At 39.5% G+C, this 18,292-nt stretch overlaps 1 protein-coding gene across 1 annotated transcript in view; it reads right to left on the reverse strand.

The window, feature by feature from the left end:
- Positions 1 to 18,292, reverse strand: part of LOC124137117 (E3 ubiquitin-protein ligase rnf213-alpha-like) — a 389,816-nt gene that overhangs the window by 40,779 nt on the left and 330,745 nt on the right. The window contains exons 68-75 of the mRNA XM_048383821.1: positions 17,839 to 18,027; positions 7,768 to 8,016; positions 5,931 to 6,069; positions 4,536 to 4,813; positions 4,218 to 4,317; positions 3,765 to 3,881; positions 2,217 to 2,303; positions 1,633 to 1,695 (exon numbers count right to left, since the gene is read on the reverse strand). Coding sequence (XP_048239778.1) covers positions 1,633 to 1,695; positions 2,217 to 2,303; positions 3,765 to 3,881; positions 4,218 to 4,317; positions 4,536 to 4,813; positions 5,931 to 6,069; positions 7,768 to 8,016; positions 17,839 to 18,027 — 1,222 coding nt within the window. The remainder of the gene's footprint in view (positions 1 to 1,632; positions 1,696 to 2,216; positions 2,304 to 3,764; positions 3,882 to 4,217; positions 4,318 to 4,535; positions 4,814 to 5,930; positions 6,070 to 7,767; positions 8,017 to 17,838; positions 18,028 to 18,292) is intronic.

Raw genomic sequence — 18,292 nt, forward strand, 5'->3', positions numbered from 1 at the left:
CAAGGAGACTATGGATCAGTCCAACTTGATCGGTCTTAATAGTCATGGGTGTTTCCGGTACAATTCCTTCATAGGATGGTTGTAAAGGCGGTATGATGTTACTGATTCCGGCGAAGAACCACGTTATATATGCTCCATAGAGTATCTGGAGACCAATGTCAGATTCTTGAAACGTGATGCAAATAACATAACATTCATGTCAGGATTGCGGATCAACTTGAAAAAGATTTCATCCAAAGTTGGGAATTCTTGAAGTGTAGCATTGTGCATCTTGTATAACTTCCGTTTCATAGGTGGAACAGGTGGTCGTTCATATGCTTGAGCCTGTGAATGTTTTCCATCAACAACCTAGCCAGCATAACTGGCCAAGGTAATATCTGATGAATATGATGAGATGGGGTAGGCGCATGACATCTCCCATATTCTGGCATCTAGGTTCATCCTCCGGGGACCATGATTCCGATATAAACTGTCTGTGTGGCTTGTAGTCCCTGGTTAACGGTAACCATGCCATGGCTGTCCTCACAGCTGGCTGGCTGGTTGGCTGTGTTTCTGCATGGCTGACTGGCTCGACCGCTTATCAGTCGGCTGGATTGTCATGGAAGGTGTCTGGCTGGCTTGGTTGCATTGGACGGCCTGTCCATTGATACCATGGGGCATCCATACGGTATTGTTCTCTGGGTGGTGAAAGCCTGCTGGCTTATACCCGGCTGGTCCTGGCCAGCTGGCTGGCTTGATGGCTGGTCCATGGACTGGCCGTGCGGCTCAACTTGTTGATGTGTGGATTGGCCTATGCCCGTGGACGAAGATCTGGTAGTCTTTGCCAGAGCTACCATCATGATCTTAATTTTTATTGTCCATCTCAGACAGCTTAGTCTCAAACATGTCCTTCACCATCTCCGGCTGTACTTTTAGTAGTTGGCGAATAAGACTCATGGTGAGTGCAGGAGATGGTGGATTGGCTGGAGAGGGAGGCGGTGGAGTAGAAACTAATTTATCAGTTAATATAACTTTTGGCTTTGCCGCCTCTCGCCTGCATGGCGACCTCACAAACACCAGCTATACTTATGTGCTTGTTTGTCTCTCCAGCAGCACTTAATTTTTATTTTTATATTTATTTTTATATGTCTGTTATTATAGGTAAAAGGAGACAGCATAGCTGACCTCACAAAGAGCACCAAACACCAGCTATACTTACATGCATGCTCTTACTCCAGAAGCAATATAATGTATAATTATGTCTGTAATTATATAAAACTATTAGAATAATCTTAGGTTAATGTGACTTACTACAAAGTGCCAGATTGTTACTACTCTTATAGTAGGTGTTAACTGTAGAACACACAGGAAACAAGTGATGTTGCCGCCATTGTGACATCATGGCTTGGGTAGTTACGAGACTACTTGGCGACAACTGTTGAAAATCTAAATTTAGTTAGTGTGATACAGGATACAGGATTTATGGCATATATGTAATAGAGGTAGAAGTTCCGTAAGAATTATTAAGCATATGGTTGTTTATTATCATACATTATATTAGGGTGCTTAACTTTTTTTTTATGTGTATATATTGAAAAGTTTCACATAGGTATGAGTTACTGTAATTATCCAAAGAATATGTACATAACTTACTTTTCCTTTCATGTTGTCCTTGGCATTCTGTATGAGTGCTTCAATGCATTGAGATGACTTTTGCTATTAAACACAACATATGATGCTTTCAAGTAGCTTTTTAGTGATTAACGCACTGGCAATTTTATTCACACAAGTATGATTCAAAGTAGTATTTATTGAAATTTCTAACATTCTATTTGGTTAGCTGCTGCCTTGTAAAGAATCATGCTTTCAAGTAGCTTTTTAGTGATTAACGCACTGGCAATTTTATTCACACAAGTATGATTCAAAGTAGAATTTATTGAAATTTCTAACATTCTATTTGGTTAGCTGCTGCCTTGTAAAGAATCAAGTAGGCTAGTGGCATGTATGGCAATTATGGTGTCACTTTTCATAAAATCACTCTAATGTTACAATTACAAATTACTTGCCTTATATTAGTTTCCAAAGTTCATCATATAACTATCATAATGAACAGGATTTGGCTTCACATAAAAACAAGTAAATAATCTCTTGTTACAGGTATTAGGAGTAGTAGGGTAATTATCAAATAAAGACAAGGTTCAAGTGGCTAACACGATTAACAAGTCACTACAGTGTACCAGCAATTGAGCTTCACTACTGGGGGCAATGTTTTTCATGGTGATTTCTCTGTGTAGTGCCAGGAGGAACAGCATTTCATCATTCTGCTGAAAAAGAAAGAGAAAAAGATGTACATAAGATTTTCCTCATGAATGCTACATCAAACTTGGATTGGATGTTTTGGTGAGCAAATGTTAGACACCTGAAGTTTCAGGCTGTATGTGAAATAGATTTGTGTGAACATGTAAAGGAAAAAAGTCATAGTAATGGATAAGTAACATGGGCCAAAGTTTACACTTAATATGTCTGCCCGTGTATATTTCTCATACCATAAGCAACTAATCTGTATGCCCAATACTCAACTAAATATGGTTTTGCAAAACATTCACTTCTATTTCAAGACCCCAGCAATCATTCATGTCTACTATGATAACCATTACCTTCAGTTTTGGGAAATACATACATACTACAACCTTGAACCAGACACTCTATCAACCTCTAGCAATCATAACAAAAACTTAGCTCTTACAAACATATCATACCAACACAGGGGATTATTCAGTACACAAAAAGTAAAACTAAAACTACCTTATGAATGACCATTCAAGTGACCTTTTAATTAGTGTCCCTCTAAACCTTACCATTCCTATGCCCCACCCAAAGGAGAGTGATTTTGAACTCAATACAAATGGAAAGTATTTCAAGAACATTCCCATGGACTATATAGCAGATACTACTGTTATCATAACATTGTCATCACTTGTCATACACAAGTATTCAAATCATATAACCATTGCATGCATCTACCGGATATGTATTTAAGTGGAAATGGCAAACCTACCGGTACTCCACAGTGGTCTTGATCATAAATGACCTTGAGATCATGTCCTGCCTAATGGATGACACACATACCATATTTCATTGACCCACAGTAAATGTTTCTCAAAATGAATGTTTTCTTCAGGGGCCATGACTTCAGGGTGTGAGATTTGACGGAATGTATTTTCTAATCATGCAGCCTCAAAAGGTTAACACAGGGTATTCTGATTTACAGGTTGTATGACTGATTTCGTCCAAATCATCAACTGTCTCTCGCTTTAGTGGGATAAACATTTGACACAGAAGAGACTTTCCATAGCACATGGAAAAGTACTACCATACAATCTTGGCCATCAATTAGACATTCCAGAATATTATTTTCTTCAGTTTTCATATTTTGAAACGAGAACTTTGTCAAATGATGATAAAAAGCATAGTCTAGAATGGAAGTTACCGGTACCAGTTTGATACATGTGCCATAATGCTTGAGAAAGCTGCTCTCTGTCTAGCTAATGTTGACTTCTTGTTGTCATTTCATTGGTCGGTCAAAGTTTGCGAAATGTCGTATGTGACCTATAATGGGATGTCCTCAGATCCTCGTTTAGCGGTAGTGAGCACTAAGATCTGATTTTGATGTGATTGAATGTTTTACAACTGAAAACCACTTCAGCAGATCATCAATCTACAGATGGACAAACATCAGCCATTCTGGTTTCTTGGTTACCCATGAAAGTTAAATCATTACATACCTTCATCAATGACTTCAGGTGCTTTATGTTTTGTCCGAGGAGAGTTTTGGCAACAGCTTCTCTCAGTTTCTGATAGCTAATTGGACACACTACATATCGATCTGGACATGCTGCAACCTGTGGCAAAAACATGTGTGGCAAACCAGTTGGTCACATCTATCTTTTCATAATAGATACATTATTTCATACTGTTATATGTGCAAATTTGCAAGAGTATGGTAGAAACATTTCCTCCATTTCATAATATCTATATGACTCGATTAGAAAACAAATATCATGTCAAGACTATCAAAACAAGAAGGATTACATCTGCAGTCTCTTCAAAACTCTCCTTTCAGACCTTTTCAAGCAATTGTGTGTTCAACCAGTTACTGAAATAGTATTCTGCCTCCACCTGTCTCACAGAGAGACAGATTAAGAGAGAGAAAACATATTAGATGTTCAGTTCCTCACCTCATTTGTTGAGTCCAGGGCTAGCCATTCAGCGGATGCACAAATTGCCTGATAACTGTCAGTCCCAAAATCTTTACAAATCTGCTTCACAAGAAATTTTCTGAAAAGAAACATAAGTGTTTTCTTCAATTTTGCTTTTCATCAATTATTAATTTGCATTTATAAGATATGATAGTTTAGTCCAAACTGAATTAACATTATTATGATTTACTTTATAAAAACAAATAAAAAACAGAAGTTAATAAGAAGAACATAAAAGCTAATTCTGTCTTGGCCTAAAACCAGTGATTATCAATTATTAGAAGCAACTTAACTTACTTGGGCCAATCAGTATCCTCAACATCCAACAGATCTTTGACTTCTTGGATCAGTTGGTTGAACTGCTTAGTCTTGTGCAGACTCTTCTGAGCTAGCACTCCATGTAGGTACTTGGCAGCAACTGACAGACCATAACGGCATTTGGCAACAGTAAACATCTTCCCTATGTCAAGTTCTTTGACCATAATGTACTGTCTGGCTTCAGCAAGATGGAGCCTTGCAATCCTCATTTCTTCATCTGAGTTACATAGACTGGCTGCTTGTTCGTGAGACAGGTCCTGGTCAAACAGAAGCATGATAGCTGTAAATTATCAACAGTCTGTGCCCATTTTCCTTTGAAGTCTTGAACTAGTAGTACCTTGTAAATTGGTGAAATACAGCCATAAACACTAGGGGAATATTAGAGACTGTTTGAGAGAGAATGGGATAAGATAGACAGGGGGATAAATAGAGAAGTTCTTTATCTCGACCAGATGAATTTCCTGTGATATTCAAATATACAAACAAAGCAATTGCACTTACAACATGGTGTATTCATAGAAAGCACAAGTGATTCCATGATTTTTATGAATACTAAAGGAAAACATCATAGCAGTAATAATTAGTGGCAGTCAATCAGATGCCTTAGGCAAAACAAGTTCAGATTTCTGACAGTGTGGATACAGACTGAGGTTGATCTTGATCCAAACTCAGTATTGAATGATGCTGTTTGACACCACCTGTGAGGACGTAAACATCAAACCCTATATTTTAATGGTTAGTGTTGTTTTTCACAGATGCATACTGAATAAAAACAACTATAAATGTCTATGAATAATTGTCTATGAAATTGCATACTGCAAATGTCTTATTTTTGCAACCATGCATGATGTTCAGTTCATATGATGGACAAATAGGCATAATCATTATTTGCAAGGAAACAAAACTGCCAATTGTGCAAGAATAACTTTATATGTTATATGGATGTTGCCATCAATGTACCCTGTTATGACATTACATGTGTGTCATCATTCACCTGATGTTCAGTTAACAACAGGTGTAATTAGTGGTAGTCAGTCCCTTGGATTACCTGAAAAAGACTATGCAAAATAAACACCCGTCAACTGTGGTTACAAAATGGCCCTTTCCTTTTTTCAAGAGCTTGGGTGTATACAGTACATACAGGTTCATTTGAGCATATGGGACACTCTCATCTTTTAAGTGAAGGGCCAATATATGACATATGCATGCTGTAATAACAATGTACCCAAAATAAGTCATTTTAGGTGAAAGGAATGGATGTTTGGATGACAGCCCTTCACCTCAGTTTTTCCCCACACATTCAATATAAAATCACTATTCCATCACCTCATCAACTTATTTATTTTAAATGAAACTGATCAACTAGTAACCAACCTCATAGCAGTGTATGACAAGAAGACTGAACTGCACAAGTTTATCGATATTATCCTGGGACATCTCCTCTCCTCCCTGTTGACACAGTTTTTTTGCATGGAGGAAGAAATCTTTGAGGTGCTCTTGAACAGTGGCTTCACTAAAAGTGAAAAAAGTGTGCTGTCAAAAAAGTGGACCATCGAGTGTTACACATGCTGACAGACACAAAAGCACTGTAAGTAAAGGCAATGAATGATTCAACCACTTTTCTATGAAAACCTAATGGTGCCACTTTGGGAGCATAATGTTATTTTTCCTAAATCGAAATTTCTTGTTATTTCAATTATTTTCTCGAAAATGTCGATTTTTTTCTCAATTACGGTAAGTTTTTTCTTATTATTTCGAGGGTTTTTTCTCATTACTTCAATTATTTTCTGGTAATTTCAATTATTTTATCATTATTTCAAGTTTATTTTACAAACTCAAATTTTTTAATATTTTCTCGCTACTTTGATATTTTTCTTGTTATTTAAATTTTTTTTTTTAAATTATGAGTACGTTCTCATTACTTAGATTATTTTCTCCTAATTTTGATTATTTCCTCAATATTTCCTTACGTTTATTTAAAAAACTCACAATTATGAGTAAATAATCGAAATAACAAGAGAAAAATAGAAATTTCAAGTTTTGTAGATAAGAACAAGAACAAAAACAAATTCCAAATAATCAGAAAAACGGATCTGTCATTATATTGTTGTCTTTGTACATTAACCCTATGTCTATGTCATTGGCTTTGTCATGATCATTATGTTGTTATCTTTGTACATTCATCCCACCTTGTGTTGTGTAAACAACATGATCTATATATAGTACTCAATACACTTACTTAGCACCTGATGAAGGAGCAAGAAGTAGCTCAGAAACGTCGTACAAAGAATAAAAAGAAGTTGCTATCCATAAAAAAGTGTCATGTATTCTGAGATCTGACTGGTTCACATGATCTTGATAAAATAATTCATTATCACACCTCCATGTCAGAATACTGAGATCTGATTGGTCCATGTGATCTTAATAAAATATTATGTATCCTGCTTTGGATGGTAATAAATTTCTCAAGGGGTGAATAAATCTCTTATACCCCACCATGAGCAAGTCATGCTCCACATGGATTTCTGAGAGGCAGAATAAATCCCTTATACCCCACTTCCATGCAAAAAGCTGCACGCTTTTACTGAGTCAGCGAAATTCATGTGATATAGCACAAGCTAACCTCAGCTAAATCGAACAGCTGTTCTCTATCAAATTTGAATTTGTTTTCATTAATACAATGTCATATAAAAAAATTGTCGATGAGAAAAAAACTTGGTGAACATGGGGTTAATGCATCCCACGTTATGTTTAATGCCACTCGCCTACTGCTCATGGTATAAAATCTAATGCAGGACGCATAAAACCCCATGTACCCTTCATGATCTTGCTACAACTTATAATGTAATACAAAAAATCTTTGTACATGATATCCATGATATCCATGTACGTTTACAAGCATGATGTAATCTAAAATATGTCCAACAGTATTAACCTGTAATCATGACTGAAATAGCTATGTATCACTTACAGAAGAGCCAAAATATTTATTATCAGTTTCACATGTACTCATTTAACAGTGTAAAATGTAGCTATTATGTTCATTTTCACACAACTTTCATGACATATTCCAAATTTAGTGTATTCTTCACCTGTTCTTAATTTGTCTCATTGCCAAAACATGACTTTTCATTATCATTACTAGTTCAAGTACCCAATTATGAGGTCCCTCAAAACTACATGTTGTAATATTCTACTTATTGATGTATACCTCTTGTGTATGAGAAGTTGTAGAAGAAAGGATCTGACTACAGGTGTTTGATCAATCACATCTTCAAATACAGACATCTGTTTGGTGTATGTCTTGCCATGTCCTGTTTCATGGGTGATGTAGCTGAAGACTTTCTTCACCACAGCATCTTCAGGAGCATCTACTTGGCCAAAACACAGCTTGGAGACCACAGCCATGAGGAAAGTGTTGCAGCACTTTTGGTAGACACGATAGTCTTCTAACACTTCCCTGTAGTTTATGGGAGGAAACACATAAAGTTGCCAATTTGAATAAGTGCATTAGTATTTTCTTAAACAAAATATAATTCTTACAAAATCTCTACCTCTATGACATCTCTGCCATAAATCCTGTATTTTGGCTTCAGTCACACTAACTAAAATGTTCAGATTTTCAACAGACGTCCTCTTCACTGTCAATTACACACATAGTTAGTTGTCGACAGGTAGTCTCGTAACTACCCAAGCCATGATGTCATAATGGCGGCAACATCAGTAACATAATTTTTTTCTGTGTGTGTCAACACCTATAATAGTAGTAATGATCTAGCACTTTGTAGTAAGTCACATTAATCTAAAATTATTCTAATAGTTTTCTATAATTACAGACATACAAGTATACATTATATTGCTGCTGGAGTAAGAGCACGCACATAAGTATAGCTGGTGTTTGGTGCTCCTAGTGAGGTCAGCTATGCTGTCTCCCTCTACCCCTGGGTGCATCAAACGGGAGCCATACTGAATCCAAGGACCAGCCGTCCATGGCAATCAAGCCATCCAGCCAACTGACTAGCCAGATTAAGACCCCGTATGGTGATCACACGGACTCCATGGGCCTGCCTTTCATGGCAATCCAGCCGACCGACATGCTGTCCAGCCAGCCAGTTGTTAAGACACTGTACAGTCGTCACATGGACTCTATGGGCCAGCCACTCATGGCTACCCAGCTGACAGACCAATCATCCAGTCATTTGACCGTTAGGACACTTATGGCTATAACACCGTCCAGCCACTTGGCTTACCATATGATAATCATCAACTGGCAGCTCCCAAGTCAGCCGCTAGACTAGACGTGATCGTCTATTCAACCGTCCTACCAACCGATCAGCCGACCAAGAGGACAGCCACCGCACGGCTACCATTGCTCAAGGTCCATCACAAGCAGCATGGGGACTAATTATACCGGAATCCTGGACACATCGGGCTGAAACGATATCCCAGGACACTGATGCATCGCGATTCCCACCATATGATACGGTGCACAATTTGTGAGGTGCTGTATCTTGATTTTTCATGTTCGGGTTTTTTTATCAATAAACTTTTATCACAGATAAGTTTTAAATGTGTTTGAAATGAATTTCAAATTCAAACCAAGTCATAAAAACGTAGGGACAATATAATTTTCGCTACACACACATACGTCTTCGAAAATACAGCGTCTAAGCTAGCTTTGTATATCAGTAGCAGTTCAAGCTTTCTGATTGGCTGTGCAGTCTCTACCTCAAACATGTCGAAAAAAGCAGACGCTCATCCTTTGCCAGAGAAACCACCGAGGACTCACAAATCAGTAGTTTGGGAACATTTCAGGTTCCCAGTAACATTTGAAGATGGAATCAAACACGTCTGCAAAGATGAAACATGCTGTTGCATGTGTCACGAAAGGTTGAAATACACGGGCAGCACGACAAACATGATAACACACTTACCCTGCCATCACCCAAATAATTGTCACTATGTGTATTGTATCGAATTGTGATGTAAGTATCGAGATACGTATCATATCGTGACCTAGGTGTATCGTTGCAGCCCTACACGCCCATGACTATCATGACTGATCAAGTTGTACTCATCAATAGCCTTCTTGATACTATTGTCAGGATGCAGTAAGACTTACTCTCCTCCAAAGTCTGAATGTCTTCACAATTCCTATGGCTACAGCGTCAGCAACTTTTAGCCCAGATCCAATCCAGAGCTGTCTCTAACCAGACCAAGAGGTTGACAATTAACTACACAACCTATATCAGCTACCACAACATTCAACGGAAAGTTGGGACACGTGAAAGATGAAGTGAGATAAGACACTGAAGAACGATTCCAAATTTCATCTAACAACTTAGCTGCTAAATCCTGTGGACCATCCCTTCCTCAGAAGTGTCCCTGCGACTACGAATCTTTATCTTCCAAACAAACTCCTAAGAAGAAGTTTGTCTTCACCGGGAAGGATTCATTCCAAACAATCTTCTCAGGAATCTTTCCGTCAGCCAAACTACAAGAAACGAGGATATAATCGCTGTGGTAGACGTGGAGACAGATTCTGACTCCCTTGCCACCCCCTCCGATGTTATAGACCCTTTCAACCTGGTTATGTCTATGGACAGTGATTTACACCTACCGTCTTTCAAAATAATGGTCACTCCGTGACCAGTAGGAGGGCGCCTTCTGCCATATGCCAAAAACTGGAAGCAAGTTATGTCCAACCACTGGATTCTAGACATCATGGCTCACGGATACAAGCAACACTGCAGAAAACACCCTATACTGAAGACACATGCCGTCAGACGCACATTCCATCTAGTGGGAGTCAAGTTAGCGACAGCAGACTTAGCCATCCGGAAGCTACTAAAGAAGCAAGCCATTTGGAGACTAACCAACAGCAAGGGTTTAAATTCTCCGGTACTCTTAGTCCCAAAAGAGTATACAACCGAAATGAGAATGATTATTGACCTTAAGACCCTCAAGAAAACATATCTGGCACATCCCCCAAAGTTCCAGATGGAATCCATATGGAAGTAAAGGTCGACTTAGAAGACAGGAGTCTGGCTTATCTGCCTAGATTTACAAGATGCCTATCTTCACGTCCCGATACACCCATCCTCACGGAAATATCTACGCTTCGCAATCAATGGCCCACGTTATGAATTTCAAGTCCTACCATTCGGGATAGCAATAGCCTCTTGGCTATTCACCAGGATTACAGGACCAGTCATCAAGTTTGCTTACATCCAACTCGTTCAAATCCATGGTTACCTGGATGATTTTCTAGCTGCAGATCAAGAGAAAGCTCAACTACATCAGAACATGATATTCCTGGTCCAACTTATGACCTACCTAGGCTTCCTAGTCAATCCCACTAAGTCCGACACTACTCCGGTTCAAGATATCATCTACATCGGAGTAAGATTCCAGCTTGACAGGGGATATCTTTGGGGCAGACTCCTTCAATTGCCGGATGGAAGCGAGACATATACCCAGGAAACTGAACCTACTGGTCGACAGCCTTTCTCGCAGGGTGAGAAAAGCGGCAACAGAATAGACCCTTATCCACAGATCTTTTAAGTTATGGAACACACCATACCTGGTTCTATTTGCCACCTGCCATAACAACCAACTTCCGGTTTATGTCAATCCAGTTCCCGACCAAAGAGCCCACCAGATCGACGCACTGTCGATGGATTGGACGAACCTATTTGCTTACGCATTCCCACCATGGTCTCTCCTTGACAAAGTCATCCACAAGGTGGAGGAGACGGATCGTGTAATAATACTTATAGCTCCAATATGGCCCAACAGGGCATGGTTCCCCAGACTACTAAGACTACTAATGAAGGAACCTATCCAGTTACCTCTTCGTCAAGATCTGCTATGACAACCCAAGTCCAGCATTTTTCACGACAATTTACCCAGTCTACATCTACCCGCCTGGAAGTTATCACACAAATAATGCATACTCTGAGCATGCCTCAGAAGCTGTGGCAAGATCGTGACGACCTTCATCATCCCTTATATGTGACAACAGATGGGACAAGTTCGTCCAGTGGAGAAGACAACAAGGGATTATAACTAATGCTATATCCATCCCTATGGTAGCAGATTTTCTACATCTACGTCAACAAATTCCCACACAGGACGATAGAAAGTTATAGATCCGCCCTTCAACATGATGGATTATCATTCGGAAACCATCCCAGTCTAAATAGACTAATGAGATCCTTTCTACCAGAAGATGTTCGAACACCTTGTGTCTTTGTCAAATGGAATGTATCTGTGGTACTATCGGCGTTGTTAACGGAACCTTACGAGCCCATGGCAAAAGCTACCCTACTCCAAAAGGCCAGGAAAGCATCTTTCCTCCTAGCCATGGCAACAGCAGCAAGAGTTTCAGAATATCTGGCCTTAGACTATTGTAGTCTCACCCATGATCAACATTGGACCTCAATAACTCGCTCACAGACTTTGTAGCCAAGAATCAATCTACCACGATGGGACTGTTTGGCCATAGACAATATACTATTCCTGCATTAGCACCAACAGTGGATCACCCAGACATACTCTTCTGTCCAGTCAGCGCCCACAAGTTCTATCTGGCGGCTACAGACCCACATAGATGCCATCGAAGGAGACTCTTCTTATCTTGTAAGACTAATTCAAACAAGGACATCACCACCAAGACTACTAAAGCAGACTGGCTAAAAGCTACAGTTGCAACAAATTAAACACAGGCTCAGAATTCTACGCCACGTCTTGGATCCTGCTGAAATCAGAGCAGGATCCGACACCAGCAGCCTCAGGTTATTCTGTCTATTAGGTGTAGGATGGATTAGAAGCAACTTGAATATCAACTGTCTCCATTAGACCGGCGTGACGTCATTGCCGGAAACGATATTATAACAGGACGTGACATCAGCACAGGAAATAGCAGAACAGGGTTCATCTAATCAGGAAATGATGTCTTTTGGTAGAAATAGACCTAGAGAGACGTCATTACCTAGAGAAGGGAAGTGACATACCGGAAGTGACGTCATAACCGGAAGTGACATCATGACATCATCATCAGTATTAAGGTCACAAATCCAAATTTAACAAGAAATGACGTCATTAAGCCAAAATAGATTGAAAATGACATCATCATTACAATCAAGATGAGCATATATAATGGTAAATCTAGTGAGAATATCACATATTTGACTGATTCTTGACAAATTTCTGATTTTCAAGTCCTCAAGGGAAATTTCAGAGGAAATTTATCTCAAGTAGGATTAGAATCAGTAAATAATGGTTTCCAAAAGGGGATAGCTGTCAATTACCCAGGGAGTTACTAGAGGCAGATCCCACTGGGTCCCCCTGGTATATTCTGCCAGAGTTGTAATAGAGGTAGAGATGTCGTAAGAATTATCGACAATAGTTATCATTGTTAATAATTGTAAGAATACTACCTCTATTACACTGGAAGTACTCCCTCCCACCTCCCCAATTCATCTATCTCTAGTAGGAGATGAGGGAAAAAAGTGATATTGCCGTCATTATGACATCATGGCTTGGGTAGTTACAAGACTACATGGCGACAACTAATTATGTGTGTAAATGACAGTGAAGAGGACGTCTGTTGAAAATCTGAACATTTTAGTTAGTGTGACTGAAGCCAAAATACAGGATTTATGGAAGAGATGTAATAGAGGTAATATTCTTAAAATTATTAACAATGATAACTATTGTTCAATGTTTAAGAAATAGTTGCTGTTTGTTTGTACAGTCTGCTGTGCAGAGTTAAAAGTAGTGAAATCTTGAGCCATCAATTAAGGAATCTGTGGCTGGTTATTAATTTCAATAGGCTGTCAAATGTCTGTTTGATGTGAGAATACATATTAATGCCAGAAATGAACTTTTTATGATCATTTATACTTATCCTGACTTGTACTAATTTGGTTTTCTTTTTCTTTTTCCAGAAACAGTTGAAACTTTTGTGCAGTGTTCCCAATAAACAGAAAACATCACACACAAATGCCCCCTTTCCACACACAAGCACACCGAAAACACGATGAACAAGTTTGACTCATCACTCCTTCTTTTCTCTTCCATTTTATTAAGTCAAAATATCTTCTTGGTTTTGTTGTTGTCATCATCTGATTCTGCAGTGACAAATCAAAGGAGAAATCGTAAGTTTTGTGGATTTGGTAAAGCGTGTGTAGAATATCATTCAGGCTTGTTTTACGAACAAATTTGGTGTTAAGAGAAGGATGTAATCTTATCACAGTTGTTTATTACTCATGCTCTGAATAACACATAAAACAGACAACATGGGCTCTCAGTCAGTGGTTATGGGACAGTAACCTGATATCTCCAAGTCAATGTGATACATGGGTGAGGAGTTACCTCTAGTTCCTTCTAGTGGGCACCTTTAGTTGCTGTGCTACTACCAAAGGTCCAATTTGATGGATACCAGCGACATCTTTGGTTGCAAAGTCTCATGGGTAAGTGGTATAAAAAAGTCTTATTTCCAAAACTTCATTCTATAATGGTTGGAGTAGAGCAATTTCCCTGTTGTGCTAGAGTCGACACTAGTTCTCTGAATTCATGTGGGTTTTGACGCTATTAGCAGATCCAGACCTGCTGCCCTGTAATCTCTTAGGATGACTGCCCTCATCCAGATGGAAATTGTTGTTCTTGAAACTTCTGAAGAGACATTTCTCGTTAATGGGATCAATAACCTTTACATTCTGGAACTTCTGAAGGTAGATGCGTAGTGCCTTCACTGGGCAAAGGGACATATTTTTTGTGTCCTCTGATCATGGAATGGACTGAAAGCACTGGCTGTCCTGGCAACTGGTTCTTCACAATCAAATCAAATCTTGAGCAAGATGGGCCAAGTGTTCACCACTGTCAAATCTTGGTCCAACTGAAGTTGAGGGCATGGATTTCTGACATTCTGGTTTCTGTGGCTAGTGCCAGAAGGAACAAGGTCTTTTGTGTTAGATGTTCAAAGTCAGCTTCCTCCAGTGGTCTGTAATCACTAAAATGTCGTAGTACTACCTTAGTTAGTTTTACGCTGTTAGCCATAAGTTGAACCCTTGAGATTTCTTGTGCTCCAAAGATGACACAACAATTCCACCACTTGTGGTGAAGTAGCTTTTGCTCCTCTGAATCCTTTTTTTATTACGAACTGGTCAAATGTCTTCCACAAGTCATACAAGTTCCTTGTGGATCTGTGAAGGGCTAAGGAGACTGCCTTTACTGCCATGCCCTCCTTCAATAGTCGCAAGTTGAAATGCTTCTGGATGGAGCATCCACTTGGTTAGCACAGTACTGATGGACTGGACAGGGTATCTACTTGGATATTGGATGCTCCTTGAATGTGCCTGGCTTGCTGTCTGTTAACTCATACAGCTGAAATGTAAACCTTAGAAGGGTTGCCGACCTTGTCGTCTCTTGGAGATATTGGTGGTGACCATTGAGATATTGCCTGGGTTACTCCATTAAATTCTAGATGGTTGATGTGGAAGAGCTATTACTATATAACTATTTGTTGATTGTATTCCTGCTTGTTCAAGTAGGTTCCTCCACAAACCTTTAACTTGATTGTCAACCCTTTGAGATGTTTCTTCAGGTGCAGTGGAAGTCGACGGTTTGAAGTATCTCTGTATGGGGTGCAGATGAAACCTGCCTCATACTGTCAAGGCTTGGGCTGCAGTTAGTAAACCTAGAGTCACTTAACACTGGTTGATCGATATTCTTTTGTGAATTGCTGCTGGAAGATTACTTTGGATCTTTATCCAACAATCTTCTAGAACTTGTATAAGGTTCTGCCCCTTCAGGAACATGATGCCGAAGAACTTGAGATCTTGGGATGGGTTGGAAATCCGAGTAGCTCTGCTCGTCGATAAGCTTGAATCCTGTCATCCAATCAAAATGCGCAACAGATCATCTTGTTGTGCGGGAAGGCCATGATTGGTTTGGTCACACCTGTAAATAACCATGAGGCCATCAAAATTCTAAGGGGCAAGACTGTCTCTTGTACAAGAAACGAATATATTTCCTTGAGGCTAGTTGGATTGGGATGTGAATTTAGGCATCTTGGAGATAGATGCTTGCCAGGTACTCATCTTGCTTTATCATTTGTTTTAGTTATGGATGGATCATCCTGAAATTGTCTGGCTCGAGGAGATCGGGTCATCCTGAATGTCACAATTTCTCCAATATCTTGCCACTCTTCAACCTAGGCAGATCCCAATAGGTCAACAGGATCCCCTTGTTCTCCGACCTTGGTTGGTTTGATCATGCTGTCTGTCCTGTGGTCTCTGAAAGGATCCACTCTTGACACCACTATACCCCGTTAAAGCACCTTAAAAACGACTCTTAAATTGTGTCTTCTTAACTGATTGTTTTAAAATCAAGTTCATAGTTTGGACCAACTTGATTAACATCTGGTCCTTAGAATCTTGGACAAACTCCTTCTTGATGCTGTGGATGCAGCCACCAAGATTGAAAGAAGAATTCATCGTCTGACGTAAATAAAGGCTTGGTATACAGGTAAGAAAATTGGGAGTTTGCTCCAATGAGAAAGAAGTGTAAGGCCAGCTGAGACTTAGTTGACGTGATTGGAAGCAAACTTTGGATGTTTCTACTACACGTTCATCACAGATAGGAACATCCTTTCCCGTTCTGTCATATCGAGCTGTGCTAACTTCTTATTGTAGACGTGGTATGCTCTGCTCTTTGAGTCAGACATCAATGAATAGTCCTTATCAATCTTCGGGCACTTGAAGAAGGTGGAAATCCAGTGTAAAGGAAACTTCTTGGCATTGAAGTTTTGTGTTGGCCAAACGTGGGTTTGGGTAGTCTTAAGAAAAGAGGTATCAAGGTTCTTGGCTATCTGTGAAATTAGCTTGATCGGTTGAATGATAAAGATGTGGATATCATCTACCTTGATAAAGTTGGATTCACTGGTAGGACTATACCTGGAATGTGATTAACCGCATCAACATCTCTTGATCCTTACAGATGGATAGAAAATCACTGAGGTGATTCCTCTTCAAAGTCAGGTTCACAAACATCTTGTCTTGGAGGAGGTAGGAAGCATTGGGGTTAGAGGCCATGGAAGAACAAGGTAACCGTTCATGTTGTTTGCACAAAGGCTGCTGCTGCATGGCTAGGAGAGCCTGTTGACTAACACTGGCAAATAAGTCAGTGTTCCATGAAACAAATGCAGAGACCAGTGGAAAAAGTGAAGTCTGTGCAAACGATGGCTGGGTAAAGGCAGATTCTTGTGCAAATGCAGGAGGCTGTGCAGTCTGTTGCTGTGTGAAAGCTAGGGGCTGGACAAACGTCTGAAGCTGTGCAGAGATTGAAGACTGTGCACAGATGTCTTCATTCCAGGAGGTGTTTGTCGAGGAAGGCTTCAGGGACCCCTTCTTGGAGGACTATAAGTTAGACCTCGTGGAGGTGTGGGTCTTTGTGAAGGTCTGCACCGTTGTGGAGGACGACGTCTTCGAGGAGGACAAGGGGAGTTCTTCTTTGCCAGTGACTGGAGATTCTTGCCAGAGTCAGAAGACATCAAAGGAAATGCCCTTCAGGAGAGAGTTGATTCTCCTACTGCCAATGGATGAAGTCTGGGCTGAAACATCAGGGATGGTCTGCAAAGGGTGAGTGAGTTAAGATTTAATGTCGCATCGGCATTATTTCAGCCATATAGCGATGGTCTGCAAAAGGGAAGTTTGATCTTTGATGTTGAATCCCATTTTTTTTGTCAGCAGGCAGGGAGTGTGTAGTCTGACGATCCGATGTCAGCTTCATCAATGTGGTGTCTAAGCTTAATTCAAGAGCGAAAAATAACCTTTGAATATGATGAAGGAATTTTTTAGAAAGGTAATCCAAGCCAAATGTTTAAAAGAGTGATGAGTCAGACTTGGTAAAGTGTTTCCGGTGCGCTTGCATGTGAGAGGGGTGTCTTTGGGAGAGATGTTTTCTGTTCATTGGGAACACTACACAAGTGTTTCCATTATGTTTCAGGACTAAGAAAGAGATAAGCAAGTTTAGTATGAGTCAGGATAAGGTAAAATAATTATTCTCTGAAGAACAATGATAGGGTAACAAGCCCCCAAGTAAAGTATCACACTTTTGGTAGAGAAGTTTCTAAAATATCTTATTTTCACAACATCACAAACAATGGACAAATTGCAGATGATTATTCCTTAGAGAAACCTGAAATTTCTCATATTGAAAGTTATCTCCAAAAATGTTACATAAGAAATGGACATGAGAAATACAGCTATTGCCTCACCTTTGTTCAGCTGAGCTATTGCATGGCTTGTAAGACGATGGTATTTGCTTCTGGCAGTTTGGGCATTTCATGGTTCGTTTGGCTTTAATGTCAGCAAAACATTTCAGACAGATTTTGTGTGCACATGGTAGATGTGCTTTCAGCTTCTCACCAAAAGGAGTCTCACAATAACTGCATTTACCCCTTTTTCTAAAATAGACAAAGAAAAGTATTCTTGTGAAATTGTGAGCATGTAAAAACATCTTCTGTTTACACATGACCTATTTGGTCAACAAAAACATTTCCTCAATTATAAGAAATGTCTACTAAAGAGTCAATATCGTAAGCATGTTTATAAGAACAGTGTTATGGAAAGAAAGAATCATGTAAAGTAATGCATTTGGTAAAGTCGTTATTAAGATGTTATAAATTTGCAACATGGCCAAAGTTAAAAACACATAAAAGATAATTATAA

Source organism: Haliotis rufescens, unplaced genomic scaffold (assembly GCF_023055435.1).
Source record: "Haliotis rufescens isolate VD_foot unplaced genomic scaffold, xgHalRufe1.0.p SCAF_5, whole genome shotgun sequence".
NCBI classification, from domain to species: Eukaryota; Metazoa; Mollusca; class Gastropoda; order Lepetellida; family Haliotidae; genus Haliotis; species Haliotis rufescens.